The following is a 23,697-nucleotide window of genomic DNA, read 5'->3' on the forward strand; positions in this document are numbered from 1 at the left end:
CTAGAAGTTATTTTAACACCCAGATGTTCATAATCAAATTGTACTGTATTCGACAGTTATTCTCCATCTTGGGTTTTTCCAGTTCTGTGAAGAATAGGAAGCTTAGTGCTTTGACATCTTTCCTTCACCGTGAAAGTTCCTCCCTGCTTCAATGCAAAGATGTTTGTCTGGGCAGGCACTGAAGGGGGAGAGAAAACTGGGAAAATTCCACATGGAAGTGTACCGGTATTTCCTTTCTCGACCCTCTGCTGTTTCAGCAGAACCGGAATGGGTAATTAGATGACTTAACTGCAGTGTGTAAGAACAGGGCGGGAGGGATAAATGGAAATCCCATTTGTTGAACTTTTCAACTCTTTGATTAGATTCTGCAATGGTTTGTTCTGAGTCTGCCCTTTGCCACGGGATCAGGATAGTTCTTCTGTCACAAAGGGAGGTTTTCATGCCACCAGTTCTGCCTCGGTGCCCTTTGGCTCCATGCTAACTGCTGCAAGTATTAACATAGCTGAGCTGATTTTGGCAACTGGACAAGGGAGGGGGGAGCGGCGGCAGCAAGGGGAGGGAGAGATCTCTTCCAAGTGGGTAGGAATGATATGGGAACACATTAAAGTTGATTAAACGACTTAACAAGCGGCACGCACAGCATGGCTCTAAAGTCTGTCTGGTTGTTGTCAGATAGGCTAGCTGCTGTATATCTTTACTTTTTGCTAATACATCCATTATCTTCATTTCCCAGTCATACATGTGTGGCTTTCTAACTGCTGTGCGCTGGTGCAGCTTTCAGTCTGTGTCTGCCATGCAGCTGTCAGTTAGGCACACCTGCTTTAAGCCAGAGGTTCACACCCATGCACTTCCAGGCAAAGGATTTCGGGCCTGATTTAGCTGAGAAATTTTTTTTAATGACATCTGCAGCTATATAGACCTCTAATCCCACTTTATGGAAGCTTCTTTGGGGCTGAGCAATTGGGATTCAGCAAGGTTTTCAAAGCTTGAAAACATGCACTAATTTTAAAATCCAAACGTGGCTACTCTAAAATAATCTCTCTCTCTCACACTCACTCACACACACACACACAAACTTTATTTATTTATTTGTTTGTTTGCTTGCTTGCTTGCTTGCTTGCTTGCTTACACCCCACTTTTTCAGACAATTATTTCCTCCCAAAATGGCTTATATCAATCATAAAATTGAGGTCCTGTCTTCAGGCTTACAAGCTAAAAAAAACAACCTAAAAACCCATAGATAAACATAGAAAAGGACATGGCATGGAAATATAGCAGAATGGTGAGCTGTTGTTGTTGTTCAGTCGTTCAGTCATGTCCGACCCTTCGTGACCCCATGGACCAGAGCACGCCAGGCACGCCTATGGTGTGCTAATGGTGAGCTAACAAGCATTTATTCTTGTTTCAGGCCAGGCTGATCTTCTCTTGCTGGTTTTTCTGGCTTGGAGAGCAGCTGGTGCCCCCTTTGTCTTTTGACCCATGGATGGGGCCAGAGTTTTGTTTTTCTGCTTTCTTCTGCAATCCCAGGGCAACCGGAACAGAGTGCTCTTCCTGGCTGGGGGGTGGGGGGTGGGTTGAGGGTTGCAAGCTCCCTTCAACTGTTCCTTCATTGGGCAATGGATGGGGCTGCGATGGTCTGCACCTTGCCATGTTGTTGTTTCTGGATGTCAGAGGGAGAAGCTTCCCAGTGGCTCTTGTTTCCCTGGCCGATTGCAGAGACCAACGTGTGGTCGCCTTCAGCTCTGCAGCTCCAGGGCAATTTTCTTTGATGAAGATGTTATTTCTCTTGCTTACAACAGCGGACTCTTCGCCTTCAGATAAGGATGATGATGATAATGATGATGATGATGATGATGATGATGATAATAATATTACTAGATTTTGTGGTGGCAATTTGCTTCTCCTTAGGCTGATGTCTACTGAAGCATTTCTAAAGGCCTGGCTGCATGATGGAAGCTCATGTATCGGTAGTGAGCTCAAGCACTGAGTCACAACAGCTATGTAGACAGGCATCTCCATGATCGATTTCCAGCCAGGCATCCCTCAAACTAACCTACCTCGCAGGGTGGTTGTGAGGATAACACAGGTGGGATGTGGGAGAACAGTGTACACTGCCCTGAGCTGTTTGGAAAAAATGGCAGGATAAAAATGTAATAATAAGAATATATTGGTAAGAGATTATATGGCAAGAATGAATTGAAGCTTCTTCTTTTTTTAATTGCCCAGGAAGCTGCATGCTAAAATTGCTTGGTTTTGATGGACTGTGATAAACTGAAGTCTCAAATGTTGAAGCAAAGGAAGAAGAAAAAACAAGCTATTCTGGCTCAGTAACCCTAAGTGAGCAATCATACTTATTACAAACTGCCTTAGGAATACCATATACAGAATTTGGCCAAGGTCAATGTAGACGGGCGCTGTACATTCTGTTCAAAAGAAGGTTCACCCGGTGCCAGAGAACACTGAAATTACCAGCATTGAATTGTACAATTTATGGAAATATGTGTTAGAGTGCCATAAATCTGATGCTGGAGCGAAGTACAAACAACATAGAAATGCTTTTGCCTTTGTAGGTGTTACAGCACGAGGTGCAGTCATGAACTCTAGATTCTGACACCCTCCAAACGTTAAACTTTAATTCCAACCAGTACAATGCAGGTTAGATGTTAACCACATTGGGTTTAGAAATCAAAAGAGTTTTGTCTAACTATCATGTGCAGAATTCTTGAGTTGCGCTCCCTAAAACTGCTAAACTGTTGTAAGAGCAAAACAACAACAAAAAAACCCCTTCATATTTTTATAGTACTCTATATAGAGCTTCATAGATACATTATCTTAGTAATCCCTAGAAATAACTTCAGAAATGCAGGTCAGTATTATAACCGAAATAAAAAAGAAAGTGGGGAGCATTCTCTACAACAGGAACACACAAAGTGGAAAAGAATTCTAGGCACACATGGGGAATAAAAAGTTTCATTTATGAAGTGTGGCTAGGGTGCAATTGCAGGAGAAAAATGGTAGATGTCCATAGAGAAATGGCAGCTGGAGTTTCAATGCATGAAGTGGCCAATTATGAATTGTTACAGCCTTTAAGGCATTCTTTCTTTTCTAAGATTTTTATTTCCTTTCACTGAATAACCACCCATCTCTTCTTGCCATGTTACACCTCCCTCGCTGTATCCCGCATTGAAAAGTCCCTTGCCCTGGAGTCCTTTCTTTTATTTTGGCAGCTTTTGTCTCCCATTTGCGGGGTCCAGAGTTTGAGAGTGAGAGCAATGCACTGAATTCTCTGGAACAAACCTTAACATTTTGGGGGGGTGAACATGTCAGATGTGAGGGAAAACTTGGAGTGATGCTGCAAAGGCCAGGAAGCAGGAGGGGCTGGAATTCCAGCCAAGGAGAAACACTGGCTCGTTGTTTTGCTCAGCAGAGGGCCATCAGAAATGTGCACTAGACTTTGTCAGACTTGTGACAGGAGCTGATATTTCTGCTGAAAAGGCTTCATGTAAGGACTTTTCATGCCAGTATACAAAGGAAAGGTGGAAAAGCTCCAAACCTTGCACAGTTTAGAAGTGTTTACTTTCTACTGTACAGCTATGAATTGTTCTGAGAACATGGAGAACTTCTTTGCAAACAGCTTAATCTTTGCAATATCGGTCGAAGCTGTTGGTTCTCACTGTTTGGGGTCACGATCTAGAGAACCTGTTCCGCATTTAGAAGTCTGCTTACGCCATACAGAGCAGCTCTTTCTCCTATTCAAGCACTTTGGGCAAAAGAATCTTCCCCATGCATTTAGAGGAAAACTCGAGCAACATACTGAGCATTTGTTCCTTGTGTGCAAGCGGTTTCGGGTGGCTAATTATTTCTCTTATTAACCTTGTGTTGTGCAGTTAGTTGTGCAGGGACTTTACATATTATGTGGATAAGTATGAGCAGTGCGGTGTTTTGCATGCTTGACCCTCACATCTCTTAGGGTAAAGATTTCTGAATCGAATAATCCTTGCAGTAAACAGGTTAATAGGAGGGTTTTTAAGTTGTGATGGCCAAATAGCTGATTCATCTGTAATGTACATCCCATAACAAGGAATACAGTACATAGAAGGCATACCTCTAGACCAGGGAGGTGAACTCCACTCCCCTTTAAAAAACGAAGCCTCAATTTTTTGCCTTCCAATATTTTTCATGAGTTTTGGCTGTAGAGTAGACCAGGTGAGGGTTACCTTAATCATTCAGATGTTAAAACAAAATCGAAAATTCTTTCTAGTAGCACCTTAGAGACCAACTGAGTTTGTTCCTGGTATGAGCTTTCGTGTGCATGCACACTTCTTCAGATACACTGAAACAGAAGTCACCAGATCCTTAAATATAGTGGGGGAGTGGGGAGGGGTATTACTCAGAAGGGTAATACCCCTCCCCACTCCCCCACTATATTTAAGGATCTGGTGACTTCTGTTTCAGTGTATCTGAAGAAGTGTGCATGCACACGAAAGCTCATACCAGGAACAAACTCAGTTGGTCTCTAAGGTGCTACTAGAAAGAATTTTCGATTTTGTTTTGACTATGGCAGACCAACACGGCTACCCACCTGTAACTGGAACATTCAGATGTTGTTGAACTTCAGCTCCCATCAGCCTCAGCAAGCATAACGATGGATGGTGGGATTTGTAGTTCAGCAACATCTGAAGGGCCAAAGGTTCCTCACAACTGATCTAGACCAGTGTTTCCCAAACTTGGGTCTCCAGCTGCTGTTGGACTACAACTCCCATAATCCCTACCTAGTGGGACCAGTAGTCAGAAATTATGGGAGTTGTAATCCAACAACAGCTGGAGACCCAAGTTTGGGAAACACTGGTCTCAACCATGACTGAGGAACCTTTGGCCCTTCAGTTGTTGCTGAACTGCAACTGCCGTCATCCATTGTTATGCCTATGGATGATGTGGACCTCCAGATGTCCTTCCACAATTCCTGACCATTGGCCATGCTGGCTGGGACTGATAGGATTTGTGGTCCGACAACATCTGGAGGGCCACAGGTTCTTCCTCTCTCCATTAGATGCTCCCCAGCTTTTAGTACACATTGGAATTTGTAGCAGGGGAAATAATTGCATCATGTTTGCATTAATAAGAAGAGAAGAAGAAAAAGAGTTTGGATTTGATATCCCGCTTTATCACTACCCGAAGGAGTCTCAAAGTGGCTAACATTCTCCTTTCCCTTCCTTCCCCACAACAAACACTCTGTGAGGTGAGTGGGGCTGAGAGACTTCAAAGAAGTGTGACTAGCCCAAGGTCACCCAGCAGCTGCCTGTGGAGGAGCGGGGAAGCGAACCCGGTTCCCCAGATTACGAGTCCACCGCTCTTAACCACTACACCACACTGGCTCTCAAACCAAGCAACTGCATGGTTAAAAAACAACAGCTTCTTATACCTCATCCTTATTTGGATTGTTTACATTCACACTATTTTGGGTGAGGGAATAATGCCTCTTGCACTGCTACTGCTGGATTCCTTCTTCCCCTTCCTCCTCGCCTCCCTGCTGTGACGTTGAACTATAGTCCCGCTTCCTACAGCTGCTAGGAAAGGGAGGACAGGAGAGCCCTTGAGTCTCAAGTTCCTTCTTTATAACAGTTTAAAGTTCTTTGTGACTCTGCAATACCGAAGTGCTCTTTCCGTCTCTTCTTTTGCTCTGCATGTGCAGTTGTCGCCTTATGCTCAGCTGCATGATTCAGTACGTGTTTTGCGGTGGTGAAACTTTTGTTTGCCTTTCTGTCTCCTACGTTGCATGCAAACGACACTAGAACTTAATTGTCTCTGTTACATCCTGCTTGTCTTCTGAGGAACTTGGGGGCTGTGGGGGGTGGAATTGAGTTCAAACGGACGCAAACACAGTTCTTTCTTTTTTAAGTGCTGTGAGCAACCTGCCTGCAGGTCTACCTGATCACATGATATAAGTGAACTTAAAAGGATGCTTCTGCGCATGCTAAATTTTGCAAATTTCAGGGTCACTTGCCAATGCCTCCCTAGAGTCTTGTGTTCTTCTGCCGAGCCTCATGCACTTCCTGTAGATTTAAGGTCGTTGCGCTATTGGGACACACAGACAAAGGCAGGTTCCACCCATGCACTTTCCCCCAGGATTTTAGAGTGGTGATTTAGCATTGGCAAATGCAGCAGTTTCTACTACTTAGCTTTTCTGGATTTCCTCTTTCTTTCTTTTTTTAAAAAAAACCACTTATCTTTGCTTGGCCACATTAAATAACAGTGCACTCAATTAATTCCAAATCAATATGGAGCCCAAACTGCAAGTGACGATGACAGGCCCCACCTGCGTGTTCAAAAGTGGATCTGTCCTACTGAGGTGGTTAGATGCAAAAGAGGACCTTCAACAGATGTATAAAAAGAGAGGATTTCAGCTGCTATAGTTTGTCATGCAACATACATTTCCTGAAATTTGCTCTTCTACATAATAATTAAATTTAATAATTAGAATAAGTGAAATTATTAAATTATTTATATTATTAAATGAAGAAGTAATTAAAAATACAATTAAAAATCAATATGAATATTCAGTGCAATGGGTATGCCACCTCCCATTTTCAGCTACAAATCCACAGACATACCATGAACCATCTGATTAAAGCTTGCAGACAACTGATGGTCCACAAGCCACATGTTTGGGAACCCCTGGGCTAGATGCTACAGAAGTGGCCTTGGCATAGTTCCTCCTCTGTTCCTGTGGCACAACATGGTCTAGCTTTATTCATTTGCTGGTGAGAAGTGAGGTGGGAGGCCCATTTTGGAAAGCATTAGATTGGATGTCTTCCTACATAGTCATTCCCAACTCAGAATTGGATATGTAAGATCATTTGTTCCTTGGTGCAAACATTGAGCGCATGACAGTGGACAAGAGTGCCTTAAGATTCATCTTGGTGCCCGGGGGGGGGGGGGATACAGACACAAGAAGGAAGACAGGTCAAGGTGGCATTGGAGATATTTTATTTTACAAAAGATTTAGCTTTGGCTGGAAACTTAACCATACTGTGAGACTTCGGACCATTATGAAGAAAACAGGAATGAGTTTGCAGGTATCTTGTAGGGCTGCAGAAGACAGGCCTGCCTGATGATATTGCAGAGCTACTGTCTTGAGTAGATAGAACTGAGCTAGATAGATCAATAAGCTGAATTGGTGTAAAACATCTTTGTATTCTGACTGCAGTGGTTCTGGGAAATGATAGCTCATGGCTACTAGTTGAGCACCCCTTAGAATGCCACTGCCAATGTGATGCAGGTGTATAGATGTCCCAGCTCAGTAGGTCAGGTTGGCATGTTCAACTATGTAGCATGATAGTCTAATATTCTCCGTATCTTGATATCTGGAGCTGAGTTTCCATCTGAACACCCAGATTTGATCTCACACAGAATAAACCCACTTTCTGATTTTTGTGACTTTTCCAGCTTGACCTTACCAAACCGATAGAAGATCAGGGTCCATTAGATGTGATCATACACAAACTGACGGACGTCATCATTGAAGCTGACCAAAATGACAGCCAATCTCTGGAGCTGGTTCACAGGTTTCAGGTGAGTAACATAGTTGGAAACCTCCTTGTGATTTATGGCAGATGCAAAAGGCAAGAAGAAGAGTTATCTTAAGCTATCCCTCCACCTGCAAATGGCAGTCCTATGGCCTTCTGCCTGTGTTGCAGAACAGCATTCAGATGTGCAAAGCAGCAGAATTTCTGTGACCCTTCCCTCTATGTCCATTGCACTTTCCCAAGGTGAATTTTCCTTTCTTCTCTTGCTCATCAGTAAACTTGGGTCTGCTTGAATGTGTGAAGAGATGCAAATCACATAGGTGAGCACTGTTCCCTTGCCAGGGTATGCATCTGCAGCCCTGTGATTGTGCCAGCAAAATTGTTCAAAAGAGGAAATGCCCTGAGTTGTCTTGTGTTCAGGGTGGGGGTTGAGTGGGAATTTGATGTCTTGGGGACAGAACTACATGTTATGTATAACTGGGAAGCTGCTACAAACAGCACCCCTATAGCTTGTAGATGTTCTGACCTTGCACAACGTTACCGGCTGGCAACTGTGAGAAAGTGCTCAATTTGATTATTGTCTCAGCATGGGAGGAAGTGAGCTTACAGAGGAGAGGGATTTATTTGTGGTTTTCCTGTGCCATATGTTCCTTGTAGTTGCACCTTTAGACCTAGCAGCAGTAATCGTGCAGTGTTGTATTGCCTACAGTTAGGTTCTTCCAGGGCTCCCCTTGTGGCCAAATCACACCCACCTGGTGTCATATGTGATGTCAGGTGTTGCGCAGGTAAGGGCAGGGCTTGGCTGAAAGGCTGTTTCTGCAGGCTCAGCCGGTTGGCCGAGTAGCAGTAGTTTCAGAGTAGCAGTAGTTTCAGAAGACCGGGGAGAGAGGGAAGGGGGGGGGGAGTCACCTGAAGTCATTGTGATGTCAAAGTTAGCCTGTGAGAGGTGGGGACTGGGCCAGAAAGATTTCTCACCATGGTCTGCAGCAGAAGGAAGAAGAAGAAGAGTTTGGATTTGATATCCCGCTTTATCACTACCCGAAGGAGTCTCAAAGCGGCTAACATTCTCCTTTCCCTTCCTCCCCCACAACAAACACTCTGCGAGGTGAGTGGGGCTGAGAGACTTCAGAGAAGTGTGACTAGCCCAAGGTCACCCAGCAGCTGCATGTGGAGGAGTGGAGACGCGAATCCGGTTCCCCAGATTACAAGTCTACCGCTCTTAACCACTACACCACACTGGCTGTGGTGAATGCAGTTAAGGAGCTAAACACAGGCATCTTTCAGTACATGTCATGTGACCTGTTCCCTTGGCTTTTCCTTTCATTTCCTTTTGAATGTGCACATGGTACAAAAAACACCTGACCTGGATATTGAGAATTACTGCTTCTGCAAGTCCTGAATGCAGCATTTTATGTTGCTGACATTGTCTTTCTTTCTTTCTTTCTTTCTTTCTTTCTTTCTACCTTGGGTACAAAAACCTCAAGGTGATACCTTCTTAAATTAAGAGGTCCAGTTAATTGGCCAGCCTTTGCATTTGAAGCAGAAGTTTTCAACTGATGCTCTTGCAGCTTTAAGACGTTTGCTGTCAGCTGGATGAGCTCAGCGTATTAAATAGCTTAGCTGGAAACAAGCTTTCAGTTGTTCGGTATTGAGAGGCAAGCACCATTTTAAACAAAATAAATACAGGAGGACCTTTGCACAATGGTTGCAGCCAAGTAGCATATTTCAAATAAACAAAGCAAGAGAATTATTGTTCACAGAAACTATTCTACGCTGTACTTTTAAAGTGGATTTCTTAAGAAAGACACTTTAAACTATATATAGTTTAAGTACCTTCTTGCAGGACTACTTAAACCAAGTGCAAAAGTGAAGGTATTTCTGTTCTCCATAGCCCAGGACAGAGGACTTAGAGGATGTACTGTTGGTCTGCCCTGGGACTTTTGTGTTGTCTTCATTCTCCTCCCTACTGAAAACATAAGAAAACCTCTGCTGGATCAGGATAGAGGCCCATCTTGTCCATCATCCTGTTCTCACAGTGGCCAGCCAGATACCTATGGGAAGCCCGCAAGCAGGACCCAAGTACAACAGTGTTCTCCCTACTTGTGATTCCCAGCATTTGATATTCAGAGTAAACACTACACAAATCTGGAGTTGAGTCCCTAAGATGGTTGGATGGCAATTTGTACGCCTCCTTCCGGCAACTCCTGCAGCCAAGGACCACATCAGTGAGGCCAAGAAGGGGGGTCTTGTCATCTGGGCATTCCAGGACCTCCATAAACATTTCATTGCTGCTCACCCCTGGAGGCACACTCCATTCTCTCTCAAGACAGATGGATGCCAACAACAACATTCTTATCGCATGGGGACACCCTTACACACCTGACCTCTGCCTAATCAGCTCTGCAGGCTTCCTGTTGGAATGGTTGGTGCAGAAGAAGTTGACTCTGGACCATGCCGCGTATAACTGGCAATACCCTACCCCTTGTGTGTTCTGGGAGGAAAAGCCTCTGCCAAGCGCTGCAAGCTTCTGTGGTAACTAAACAGGAGCAAGAAATCCCCATCAGTGCTTGGCAATGTAAAAACACCATTCATCTGACCTTGAAGTTATTTGATGCAACTGGGTATCCCTTGGGCTCAATTCTGGATATTAAATTAAGCTGTGTACTAATTAGCAGCTACATGAATAAACATTGCCCCTCCCTCCTGCCGTGTAAGGGTCAGCACCAACAATCTCCTGAGGGGGTTTCTTATATATCTGTTTCTAACACTGTCACCTGCCCCCACCTGAGAACTCAGTTGCAGAAGGTGCAAGGCGCTTTAGGGGGATAGAAGATACAGAAGAAGTCTCCTGCCTGTTCCCCTTCCAGTGGCAGCGGATGTTCCTTCCTTCTGGATGCCTGCAACCCAATAGCAATTATAATTTATGAAGCACCTTAGAATCTAGGTAGTGTGCAAGAGTTATATTAAGAAGAGCAAACGCTGCCCATAACTTTTCTTTAGAAGAGCCTTTGTGGGGAGAGGGGAAGACCGTGGTTCAGTGGTACAGCACCTGCTTTGCATGGGATAGCTCAGTTGCATAGTACTCTCAGGATCATGGGCTTGAGCCCCATGTTGGGCAAAAAGATTCCTGCATAGCAAGGGGTTGGACTAGAATGACCCTTGTGGTCCCTTCCAACTATACAATTTTATGCTTCTATGAAAGTCTCAGCTTCAATTCCTTGTGTCTCCAGGTAGAGCTGGGGAAAGCTCCTGCTTGATCCCTGCAGAGATGCTTTGAGCAGTACAGAGCTAGGTGGACCAGTGGGTAACTCAAGGCAACTTCCTATGTTCCTTTGAGTACAAGGAAGATTGAGAGGCAGAGATCAGGTGTCAAAGGCTTGGTAGCAAAGCTAAGTTTTCAGAGGCTGCTGAAACATATGCAAGGAGGAAGAAGCACAGACTGTGCAAGTTCCAGAGAAAAGGGGGCAGGAACAGAGAATAGAGGAAGCAACCTGAGGTTTAACCAAGAGGAACGTTATCAGTAGACTCAACCAAACAAGAAGGCAAATGAAGAGAAAGAAGCAGAGATAGATAAAAGGAAGTGAAGAGATTTTAAAAAATGAACAAAAAGAAGCAGCAGCGACTTAAATTGAATCAGCTAAGGGAATGGAAGCAAATGAATAGAATTCTCTAACGAAAGGAAAACGTGGGAGAAAGGAGATCCAGGGTGAAGGTGAGAGAGATGCCAATCAGAACAAAGAGAGAGCAATCAAGCCATGAAAGAATAAAATAATAAGGCACTGTTAGGAGTAGAAGACAAAAGACATTTCAGGCTGATACCAGTATGGTTTTCTTTGCTGGGGCTTGAATGAAAGGAGTGGGGGTGGGGGGAGAGTTGGAGGACTCACAATTCAGCATTTGGAGGAGAAGGAAGAACACAAGTATTATTCACAGTGAGAGAAAAGGAAGGTTCCGATGTAGAAATAGGAAGGCGGGTGCTCGGTTTGGAATAAATTAAGCTTGAGGTAATAATACGTAAGGGAGGCGGATGGCGCTGTGGGTTAAACCACAGAGCCTAGTGTGGCGATCACACAGGGTCCCCAGTCGTTTGACGGACTATTGATCCCTGTGCCACCACGGCACTTCGCTGCCACCAACCAGGATCCCCTCCCTGGTAATAACTTTCACAGTCAGGGTGCAATTTTAAACAAAATAATAAGTGTTTATTTAAAAACTTCAACAACTTAAGATATTGGTTACAACCCTGTCCTAATCCTACGCTCACCACTCTACCTCACCACCAACCCTCACAATCAACAACCACCCACCAACCAACTCCTTCAACCAACTGCTCTTCATCAACTGCCCTTAACCCCCACTCTCTAACTGACTCCTTCAGCTGCCCCTAGCTCCTCCCCCCTCTGTTTATTGGTCAGCCTAGGGTCAGCCACTTAACCCCTTACAAACGCCACACCTAGGGCTTGCTGATCAGAAGGTTGGCGGTTCGAATCCCCGCGACAGGGTGAGCTCCTGTTGCTCGGTCCCAGCTCCTGCCCACCTAGCAGTTCGAAAGCATGTCAAAGTGCAAGTAGATGAATAGGTACCACTCCAGCGGGAAGGTAAATGGTGTTTCAGTGCACTGCTCTGGTTCACCAGAAGCGGCTTTGTCATGCTGGCCACATGACCCGGAAGCTGTACGCCGGCTCCCTTGGCCAGTAACGCGAGATGAGCGCCGCAACCCCAGAGTCGGACACGACTGGATCCAATGGTCAGGGGTCCTCTTACCTTTACCTTATTGCAGTCTGTATCAAACATTCAGGCTAATTTTGATGAAATCGAACAGCAAGCAATATTTACTCTACCTTAATAATACGTAACTCTGCTGGAACGAACCAAAGGACCATATAGCTGAGCATCTTGTTCTCTAATTGTGGACAACCAGATGCCCATGGAAATCCAACAAATTTTCCAAGGCCACCACCTTGCTGAAGCTATGCTTGGCTGGATCTGGTTAGCGTCTAGATGAGTGTCTGCTTCGGTACTACACGTATTCTGCCCTGGGTTTCATGATGGCAAAAGTGGGATATAAATGTAAGAAAGTAAATAAATAAAATAAAGAGCAGAACCTGAGTGCAATAGCACTCTTCCACTCGTATTCCTTAGCAACTGGTAGTATTGGAAATATTACAACCTCAGTTTTATTTGCTTTATTAAACAGAAATTGTATGCCGCTTAATTGTAAACAACAACAACCCTCTAAGTGGTTTTGACTAGTAGCCATTCATAGCCTTATTCCCCATGAATTTGTCTAAGCCCCTTTAAAGCCATCCAAGTTGGTGGTCATCACTAAATCTTGTGGTAGCTAATATAATGAGAAGACAATTCAGTAAAAAAAGTAAACAAGATAAGCCAGTGGCAAGGAAACTTTTCTGGTCAGTAGGCCAGATTCTTATCTCCCCACTCCTGCTGGGCCAGATTTGATTGGTGGTCGATGAGGTAAGCAGAGAAATTAGGAAAAGTTTCCTCCCTCATCTTCTGTTCCTGCAGTGGTACCCAATATTTTGCCAGAGCCATGGCGGTGAAGCATCCCACGTACTCTGTGGCCCTTCTCATTTCTGGCTGCTGTCCCTCAGTCCCTGCCATTGAGAAATAGCACAGCAGCAATCTAGTGCAAATTTAATAGAGGAAGAAATGCAATGGTAACCCCGAGAGATAAGAATGAAATAAGAAAGCATCAAAATCCAGGGGATGCTGTGATAGGATTCAAATAGGAAGATCAACTGAATATATGAAACCAATAATAAATCTTGCATTTTATTAAATAGAGTATAAAAATTAGAGGCATACTACTACTACTACTACTACTACTACTACTACTAATAGAACCCCCACCCACCCAAAGTAATACAAATGGTCTGTAAAGCTGTTTAATTGCTTTCATTCAGAAAAAAAGAAAACATTTTCCAAAATCCACTGCATACACTGTAGCCTGACTATTCTCTGGTTCGCTTTTCTTCACAAAAGGCTTAGTAGATGTTTGCTCATTTTAAATTAGATTCTGAGGATGGCATATTTCGTTTCCAGATATAATTGCACACTTGTGTGACACCCAGGCCGTTGCACAGCTTGTACGCAATTCTTATTGTACTCTTGGGCATGTTCAAGAAGGTGCTCTGCATGCACTATCATTACAAAAATGCTTTTAGCTCCATGAGCAGTTCTATAGAGGCTATTGATTTTATCTTTGCTTAAAATGCACATTACGGAGAGCAGCTTCAGCGGCATTAGTTCGCTTGCTATTCATGCCCTAGTGTTGTGCTCCATGCCACTTTCACTCAGATGCTCAGGCATAACGGCCTTTCGTTTAACTTTGTCATGATTAATTTATTTACGATTTGCTGTGGCTTTAGCGACATAACATGGCCTTCTGTTGAAGCTATCAAACTTGACTGCATATGTAAGAAAATATATATATGTATAAATTTGTGTCCAGCTTATTGAACAGTCACTGCTCTTTCTTACAAGCTGTTTTGAACAATGTATTTATCCGCTGTAAAAGTACAGATAAATACACTAGCCTTTGCACGTTACCCTAAGTGGAAATGCATGCTGGGTCATATTGCGTCTGGTTGACCTCGCTTTGGCTGTAGGTTGACTGAGAATAATGTTCCACAGAAACCATGTTTACTAGTGGCCCTTGTTCACCAGCTCTCTTGCTTTTAAGGAGTTGCAGTTATCAGCCTGCTATGAAGAATTCCACATGATCCTTTTTTATATGAAAAAGGGGGAGAGAATGAAATCACATAGGAATTTAATTTAGAAGGCATATTCCTTATAGTATTTCTAGGCAAGCCAAGGATCACGAGAGGGAGGCTTGGAGACAGAAGTTCATACATACCAGCTTTGTTAGCGAGACATTTTATTGCCAGGCTGGGTAGCTATCTCATCTTTAAAAATTTCAAGACGACACTTTTGCACAGATTTTAACAAAGCTAATAGCATGCAATGCAAGGAGTTATAGATTTCATTTAATAGTTCCCCCATGCCAGTGCCAGATTAACATTATAATGCCCACCACCCTTTGCCCCTTATTGCACCCCTATTTTAATCATTATTGCACCACTTCTGAAAAATGTGCTCCTGCTGAGACTCTAGTCTTTCTGCAGAATGGCAGGATAAGAAGGGATGCTGACATTCTGACATTGATCGTAAGGGAATGGGAACTAGCCAGATTCTTAGGCTGGGTGGTGAGAGAGAGCCTACTACCTTTCAGATAACTGACTTTGAGAACTCGTTTAAAAGTGTAACAACTTGAACAACCCAATTCTGTGTTTGCACAATCCAATTCTGACTTAATTGCCTGGGATATGCGTGTCCTTTAAGTTCAGTCAGCTGATATTTTTAGTATAACCGATTTCTGTTTCCCTTCCTCTCCCACCTTCGTAACACGCTATCAGAAAACACGTTGCGGGCACTGAATATTTTGTACAATTTCTTTTCTGGTTTGCAGAAAATTAAGAGATCTCCCCCTTCTAATTAAGAAGACTTTGCAAGATGGCAGAGTGGAGTATACATCATCATCATCATCATTATTATTATTATTATTATTATTATTATTATTAATTTCACTTGCCCTTCCTCCCAAAGGAGTCCAGGACAGCAAACAACAAAGCAGAAAAACAGTACACTTAAAAATAAAACAAAAACATTTAAAAACACAAAGGCAAGTTGATTACAGCTTGGGGAAGAGTTACACACTGGGCAATCTGGAGTTTTGTGCAACATGTAGCCTGGTGTGCACTGTGTCCTTGTTATAAGGCTTAAAAAGTGACTAATTCCTCTTGTGTGCTGCCCAGCGCCATGAGCTGTCTTCATGCGGTGCACGTGAGCTCCTGCTGTCTATCAGAGGGCAAGAACAAATTCCCTACCTATTGTTAGGCTGGTGCATAATGAACTTAGGACTTTGATCGTGCACAGGCTTTCTGCTGCCTAGGAACAACCCATGTTGCCTTTGTGCTGCGTGAAAGCACTTGTCTCAAGTGGGCATTTCCATTGAAGGGCAGTAAGCAAGACAAATGGTTATGTATTGACACGGCCACTCCTCCTTCCTGTCATTTTTGGCTGGAACGCTCTCCCAGAACACCTGCAGACTGCTGCCTCTTGGCTCTGCCACCTTTTCTATGAAGTTTTTAAGTTTTAGCCGCTTAGTCTGCATGTACATGCACACACACACACACACAGACACACAAACACCACTTAAACAAAGCCTGAGTGTGGGCAACTGCATTTGCTTGATACTTTCTCCTCTCTCTTTCTCAATCACCCTCTCTCACTCTTCCCTCCCCCCCCAAAAAAAAATTGTAAATAAGGGTTGTAAGTCCTGTGGAACATGTCTTCCACTAACGTTGCTGTGTAAGGTGTCTTGCAACTGGATGGCACAATATTATAAAATGCTGCATTCGCCCCTCTGAGTGTAGGTGAAGGAGAAACTGATTTTGTATTAATTCTGCCTTTCTCTTAGCTTGCGCAAAGAAAGCCCACAAAAGAAGTCCAGTCTTTAAAATAAAATTCTATTTGCAAATCTAAAACAAAACTATCTGGTGTTTTTAATTCAAGGTCTTTGAGCCCACTGCTCAGGGAAAACCTGAACTCACCTTGAGCTTCTTACGGCCCACCTGCTGATGTAAGCCAGATGGCTGCTTTTTCACAAATGGATAGATGCGTGGAGCCGATGGAATGTCTCCTTTTATTTTGCACAAGATTTTTGCTGTATTGCTGCTGCTGCTGCTGCTGGAAAATGTTGTTATAGCGCAACTATATATTGTTTTCTCTTGCAGCAAATGGATTATAAGCTTTTACGGGATTAACTTCTATCAGCAAAGGAATACAAATGCCTGGTGGGGTGTGTGTGTGTGTGTGTGTGTGTGTGTGTGTGTGTCTAAAACTTTCACATGCCAAGAACAGAGGCAAAAATAACCTAAATGTAACATACAGTACAGTGTAACCTCGTGGTATGTACCGTCGTCCTTACAAATGCTTCGGGTTACGAACTCCGCTCCTGGTAGCGAACTGTGCCCAGGATGGGAGCGGAAGTTGCGTGGCGGCAACGGGGGGCACCATAAGTGAAAGCACGCCTCAGGTTAAGAACAGTTTTGGGTTAAGAACGGACCTCCGGAACGAATTAAGTTCGTAACCGGAGGTACCACTGTATGTAAATCTTCATGACCACCCCCACCTCTCAAGGCAATAACAGCATTTGCAGGTCAGAGAAAATGGTGAGGCCCATTTGGATTGCTTAGCACAGGGGTCAGCAAACTTTTTCAGCAGGGGGCCAGTCCACTGTCCCTCAGACCTTGTGGGGGGGCCAGACTATATTTTGGAAAAACAAACAAATGCATTCCTATGCCCCACAAATAACCCAGAGATACATTTTAAATAAAAGCACACATTCTACTCATGTAAAAACACTAGGCAGGCCCCACAAATAACCCAGAGATACATTTTAAATAAAAAGACACATTTTACCCCTTTAAAAACACGCTGATTCTATTCGCGGACGGTCTGGATTAAGAAGGCGATTGGGACGGATCTGGCCCCTGGGCCTTAGTTTGCCTACCCATGGCTTAGCACCTCTGCCCCCCCCACCAAATTGAGTGTGTTCCCCATAATTTTCTCCAACATGCAGGGGGTCCTTGGCAGAAAAGTGGTTATGGAAAGGTTCCCTGGAGACATTTTTTTAAAAAAACAGTGGTATGCAACTAAGTCATACTCAGAATAAACACTTTAAAATCGGAAAGCTCAGGCTAGCCATGCCCACTGATTTCAGATGATTTAGTATATGACTTAGATTCAGCTTCCCTTTCAACCTTGGGTGAGCAATCAAGGAAGTGCCTATGCTAGGCCAAGTGTGATCGATTTCCTTTCCCCCCCTTCAACGTACAAGCACCCACCCCTTTAAAGTATAACTAAATCAAAAGTTGACAGGACATGAATTCTGAGTATGCCACCCTCCGGTAACTGATTCTCTAAACAGACACTCCCATTAGCCTGTGGCCTTGGCACCAGAAAGCAGTGCATGGTTAATGAAAACAGTGCAGGACAGGAATGGGGAAATAGACACAGGACCAGCAACTGGTTTCTGAAAAAGAGAGAGCGAGGGAGAGAGGGGGGGGAAATGCTTCTGGTAATGCTCCCTAAGTAAAAAGCTTGGGAACAGTGGCACCTATGTACAACCCTAACAACCATAGAATCAAATCCATTTTATGCTGTTTTCAAGAGACAATCCAGACTCTCCTTGCCACATACAGAAAGGGCTTTTCAAAGGGTGTTCAAGAGGAAGGAGGAACTGGGAAAGATATTCACCATCACCCTTTCTTCCGGCAGCAGCACCCCATGAGCGGAGTTCGTCGCTAAATCCATGCCTATATTTTTATTTCACTACAGATCACTCATAGTTCAGAAACAGTTACAGGTGGGTAGCCGTGTTGGTCTGCCATAGTCGAAACAAAATAGAAAATTCTTTCCAGTAGCACCTTAGAGACCAACTGAGTTTGTTCTTGGTATGAGCTTTCGTGTGCATGCACACTTCTTCAGATACATGTACACGAAAGCTCATACCAAGAACAAACTCAGTTGGTCTCTAAGGTGCCACTGGAAAGAATTTTCTATTTAGTTCAGAAACAGGCACTCATTTTAACGTTTTCTGCCAAATGAGGTTTGGAGAGTGCTGTAGCCTTTGCTCTAAAATGAGCAGAAATGCCCTCTGTGCTAGCCAGCCCATAAGTGAACTCCCATTCGCAGTAGGATTACCATTGCTCTATATAATCTTCATTCCCCATGCGAAAATAACTTGAGCCACTCTCCCAAGAGATGTAGCATTTAGCTAGCTGCATAAGGTGGTGCATATTCTGAACCAGCCTTTACTCTGTAGGCCTAAGTGAAGGAGAGATATAGAGTTGGAAGAATTCAAGGTCAAGCTAAAAATAAGTAATGCCTTAATATAGCCATTTTATTTTGCTGTTGCTCAAAGGGGCATTTCCTTGCTGCTTTTTAAAATTTTTTTAAAAAAGCTACATATTTCTCTCAGTGACATGGTCACACAGCTCCTCATTTATAGCAAAATTGCCAGAATCCCGAGACGGCTGTAAATCTAGGGCCTTTCTCCTCATATATAAAAAAGAAAGCTTGTTCCTACTACCACAACAGGTTCTTTACTTTTTAATAGCTGAAACTGGAATTGTACAATATTCTTTGTAACTATCTTTGTTGCAGGTCATTGTCCGTAAGGAATCGAAGGCTAAAAGCCAGTGCCTGCCTAGCTGGTTTCTTGGAATTATCTTTCATCCTGTTGAAAAGCTAGTTTCATTAGCTTTATACATCTAGAAGTTGGTTTGTTTACAACTGAACATTTTAAGCCTACTGTTTTGGGATTTGGAAGGAGGGGTGATGCTGAGAGTGTCGTCCTTTTGTTTGACTCTCACCTACTGCTTTTGCCAGGAGCAGTTGGTTTTCCTCTCTTCCTTGCGTTTCTGTGGTATGAGCCCCATCTAGGGATTTGATGAATTAAGTCTGTTTTCCAGACTTCAGTTCCCGTTGGAGTACTTGCTCTTGTTAGAACTCCTCCACTTAGGCAATTAGGGGGTTACTCTGGAGATGGAGAGTTTTTATCAGCCCTTTATGGGTAGTAAAGGAAAGCTAGGACTTCAATTAAGACTAAGCAACCTTTCGGAAAATCGCAAGACATCATCACTTCATCTCAGGCTGTGCTCCTGTAAAGTCTAGTTAACATGGGTTGTTTTGTGGCTCTTTGATATCTCAGCAAAAGAATTAAATGTAAACATAATCCAAACAAGATTCACATGGATAGCTGGTTTTGTGCCCAGTGCCAGTGCATCACAAATAATAATTCTTGAAAAGTTTTTTTAAAAAAATAATAATACTTTGATTGAATGACAAATCAATACCAATAATATGTCTTTTTAAAAGGAGTTTAAACAAAAGCCAAATAGAATATCTTATGAGGGGTTGCTTGCAAACTGGGAAAGCTGTTGTGGGTACCACACACATACACACACCCACAGCACAACCAAGTGCACATTGCAACCTATTTGATACACTACAATAGAATGCTTCTTTCAAGCTGGATTGCAGGAGGAGGAGGAGACCCTGTGGGAAAGCCTTTATGGGTATTGTTTCTAGAAAAGGAGGTGCTGGAGCTCACCACGAACACCTCCCTCTTTCTCTTAGAATGGCAATGAATATATTATTATTATTATTATTATTATTATTATTATTATTATTATTATTATTTATTGGCATGCTGATAGGCCTGCTCATATATGTCTTACTAAACAGCTGCCTTGAAATCCAAACAAAGGGCAATCTAGGTCTGTGTTTCTTTTGGTTTGGCTTGTGTGTAGAAGATAAAGGCAGAGGGACACACCTACAGCATCTGGGTCAGGCTGGTCTTAACCCAAGAGCACAGTCCTTTCATAAGTTTTATATGGAGGTGCATGCAATATGATTGGTATGTTTGATAAAACAGGCAGATGAAGTGGTGAAAATGTTGGTTAAGGCAGGCAGAACAAGTAAGAAAGTTGAAGTTTTAAGATCATAGGACAGGACTGGCTTAATTTCGAGATCAAGAGACCATTAGTCTGACACCTTAAACAATGAGAGATGGTTGGGATGTGTAGTTGTCTGCGCAGTGGAATCTAGTGTTTTTAAACATTTTTGTAGGCTTTATTTTTGTTTCCCTAGTATATACAGGAAAATAAGTGGATTTCCTTTTTTCTTTCTTAGTGTGGTTTGTGACTTTGCTGAACACTATGGTTCTGGATTAATCATTATCGTAGGATGTAATATACTGGAAATCCTGTTGAGCCTTAGATTAGCCGCACTTCCTGTATCCTATAAAGCTTCAGGTAGAACAGGGATGGAGAAGATGTGGCTGTACTAACTCTCACCCTCCCTTGTCATTGGTTGTTTTGGCTAGAGCTTATGGGGGTTTGAGTGCAGCAACATCCAAAGGCCCACAGGCATCCATCGCTGAAGTGTGGGCTTAGCAGGACTCGCTGTATGCCTTTAAGCTCATACTGATTTTAGCAGACGTGGTGTGGTCCATAGCAATTCTATTCAGCTATACAGATGGCGTTGATTTAAGAAGAGCTATGCTGGGTCAGACCAAAAGCCCATCTAGTCCAAATTCTTGCTTCCCACAGTGACCAGCCAGTGAAATCTATTAGCCATTGATAGGTTTCTTCTTCTGCTTCTTCTTCTTCTTCTTCTTCTTCTTCATTGATAGGCTGCTCAAGTACTTTGCAGTACAGTGGAACTTCGGTTTTCGAGCATCTTGGAAGTCGAACGATTCAGAACTCGAACGCCGAAAACCTGGAAGTGAATGCTTCCATTTTCGAATGCGCCTCGGAAGTTGAACGGCTTCTGAGGCGTGTTTCTCCATTTTTCTCAATGGAATTGAGAAATCTAAAACATCCAGGACAAATAACCATCCAACCTCTGCTTTAAAACCTCCAATGAAGGAGAGTCCATCACGTTCCGAGGGAGTCTGTTCCACTGTATCCTCTGGCCAGGAGTGCCCTTCATAAAATACTGGCAGTTCTTCTCCCAAGTATGTAGGCTGCATCCCACCCTCATTTGATTCCTCAGCCAGACTCTACAAAGCAATGGGTCATTACGGTGCCTTGAATGCCCCTTGCTAATGGCCATGTGTGGTTTGTGTGTTTGTATTTCTGATCACTCTGATCTGTTGGTGTTCAGTACATGGGGCAGTGTGGCCAATGTTTCAAGGAAAAATGTTTTTTTAACTTAATGTATATTTTTAAATACACAAAGTAAGAGGTGCAAGAGATGCTATAGACCTCGGCCCTCCAATTTTGGTTTGTGGCTGGCAGTCATAGCTTCTCTTACCTAAAAAATTGCTGTTTTCAGAACAGCAAGATAAATTGGTGTGAAGCATGAAATTCAGGAATTGTCAGTGTCTGGAAAGCTGAACTTTTAGTGTCCTCTGTTGTGGCACTCCTATTCCCATCATGCATCTAGATTCCAGCAAATCATTTACCTTCATATGTAACATTTTGTGCCATATTTCTTCATTCCCATAGGAGTATATTGATGCTCACCCTGAAACCATAATTTTGGACCCCCTTCCTGCTATCAGGACCCTGCTGGACAGATCAAAGTCTTATGAGCTTATTAGGCAAATAGAGACCTACATGCAAGGTAAGTCGCTAGCATTTTTCACTGGTTATTTGAGTGTGGAGGAGAGTGGGAAAAAAAACAGAAAATTCTTTCCAGTAGCAACTTAGAGACCAACTGAGTTTGTTCTTGGTATGAGCTTTCGTGTGCATGCACACTTCTTCAGATACACTGAAACAGAATACACTGGTTGGAAAGGTAGTCTGCATTCATTGATGGCTAAGTTTAATACTGACAAATCTAACTGCTCATCATTCATATCTGGATCTATCAAGCCACACTGAACTTTTTTTTGTCTATTTACAACTTAAGACAATGATTGTCTTCACATGTCACCAGTAAAAAAAATATTAATGCTATATTATTTGCTTTATTCTGTCTGTTTCCTACACAGCTCCAACCCTTATACTAGCTATCTTAATACAGGTGTTGCACCTACGTATAGGCCTCTGCCCTGAAGAAGCCTCAGAAAGCTCCTGTTACTACCACATTTGGTATAAAGTGGCACCAGAGACCTCTATCCTGAAGTAAACCATGCAGCGCAAATCTGAGGAGGAAGGGTAGAAGTAGGGCTTTTTTTCAGCCGGAACTCAGTTCTGGCACCTCTCAGGTAGGCGCCATTGCCATTCCAAGAGAGCAAGGGAGGTGTTCATGGTGAGTTCCGGAACCTCTTTTTCTAGAAAAATAGCACTGGGTAGAAGGATGACAACAGTACAACTCTGCCAATCAGATTGCTCAGTTACAAAGTGAACTCAACCAACTTTGGGGTTTCCCATAGGCCACTGGTTGGCCATTATGAGAACAGCAGGCTCTTCTTATTTGGGGCAGATGAAGAGATTTCGGTAGCAAATAATTAGGACCTTGAGTAATATTGCAGAAGCATCTTATTTAGCTTTGTGGGGTTGCTCATTGAATCTCCAGGGCTGGAAATATTGTATCTTTAAGGGGCTATTCTCAAATTTTATAGATTGATATTTACACACACACACATGCTCAGAGTGTGTCAGCCTTTACACTTTTTAAATGTTTTAAGGAAAGCATTTCACATTTTAATAGATGAATTGCTGTTCCATGATCTTGAGCTGCTACCTACATATTTATTACATGTTTTTTCACTTGCAAAATGGGGTGAAGTTTACCTGTTTGGCTACAAAAGTGTGGAGAGGATCTTTACAGTGGCCATTTTTCAAGTATGCTGGTTGTGTTAATTGTATGAATTACTATGTATGTTCTTCTTGAGAGTTATTAGAAAGGGTTGAATGATTGGTTAGAGGTGAATGAAGCATGAAGTGATGAATCTGCTGAGGTTAGTGCTGCTTGAGTTGACATATTTCATTTCATTTTTAATTTTTGTCTTTCATCTAGTTAGGAATATGAGCTTTTTCGTCCTCAGTAACAGTTTTCTTTGAAGTATGTCATCTTGTCCCATTGCGCTAATTTTATCTTTGCTCTTCAATGAGGCCATGTTGCTATCTATGCAAATGAGCTTATTGAACTTCCTAAATAAAGTGCATGCCTTTGGGGCAGGAAATTGAATACATGTTAAGGTATTTTCATAAAGGTACTCTAAGGAAGTTTGCAGGCAGGCAGGATTCTGTTCCAGTATCTCTACTAAAGGAAGCTTTCATGATCTGTGTTTACCTGAAAATCTGTTCAAGGTTGACTATGCTTATAAAATGAATTTGTAAGTAGATTTTATTCTAGAGATTAACAAATTGCAATCCTCCTGAAAGGTTCTTTTTAACCGAAGTAGGACAGCGTGTTGTAGTATCTTAAAGACTAACATGCCATAAGCTTTCATGGGCCAAAGCCCATTTATAATGTGTCTGATGAAGCAGGATCTAGCCTGCCAGTAAGTTCCATGTGGTTGATGAGCGCAAAAGACAGGTCCCTTTCATGGAATATACATGTGACTCCCTCTCTGGTTGTGTTTAGACAGACCATAAATTTCAATCTGCTTTTAACTGAATGGGGCTGT

The 23,697-nt window shown here is 42.9% G+C and overlaps 1 protein-coding gene across 1 annotated transcript in view; it reads left to right on the forward strand.

The window, feature by feature from the left end:
- ITPK1 (inositol-tetrakisphosphate 1-kinase) overlaps positions 1–23,697 on the forward strand; it is a 112,628-nt gene that overhangs the window by 62,086 nt on the left and 26,845 nt on the right. The window contains exons 3-4 of the mRNA XM_033140757.1: positions 7,447–7,572; positions 21,626–21,743. Of these exons, the coding sequence (XP_032996648.1) occupies positions 7,447–7,572; positions 21,626–21,743 (244 nt within the window). The remainder of the gene's footprint in view (positions 1–7,446; positions 7,573–21,625; positions 21,744–23,697) is intronic.

This window comes from Lacerta agilis, chromosome 1, assembly GCF_009819535.1.
Source record: "Lacerta agilis isolate rLacAgi1 chromosome 1, rLacAgi1.pri, whole genome shotgun sequence".
NCBI lineage: Eukaryota > Metazoa > Chordata > Lepidosauria > Squamata > Lacertidae > Lacerta > Lacerta agilis.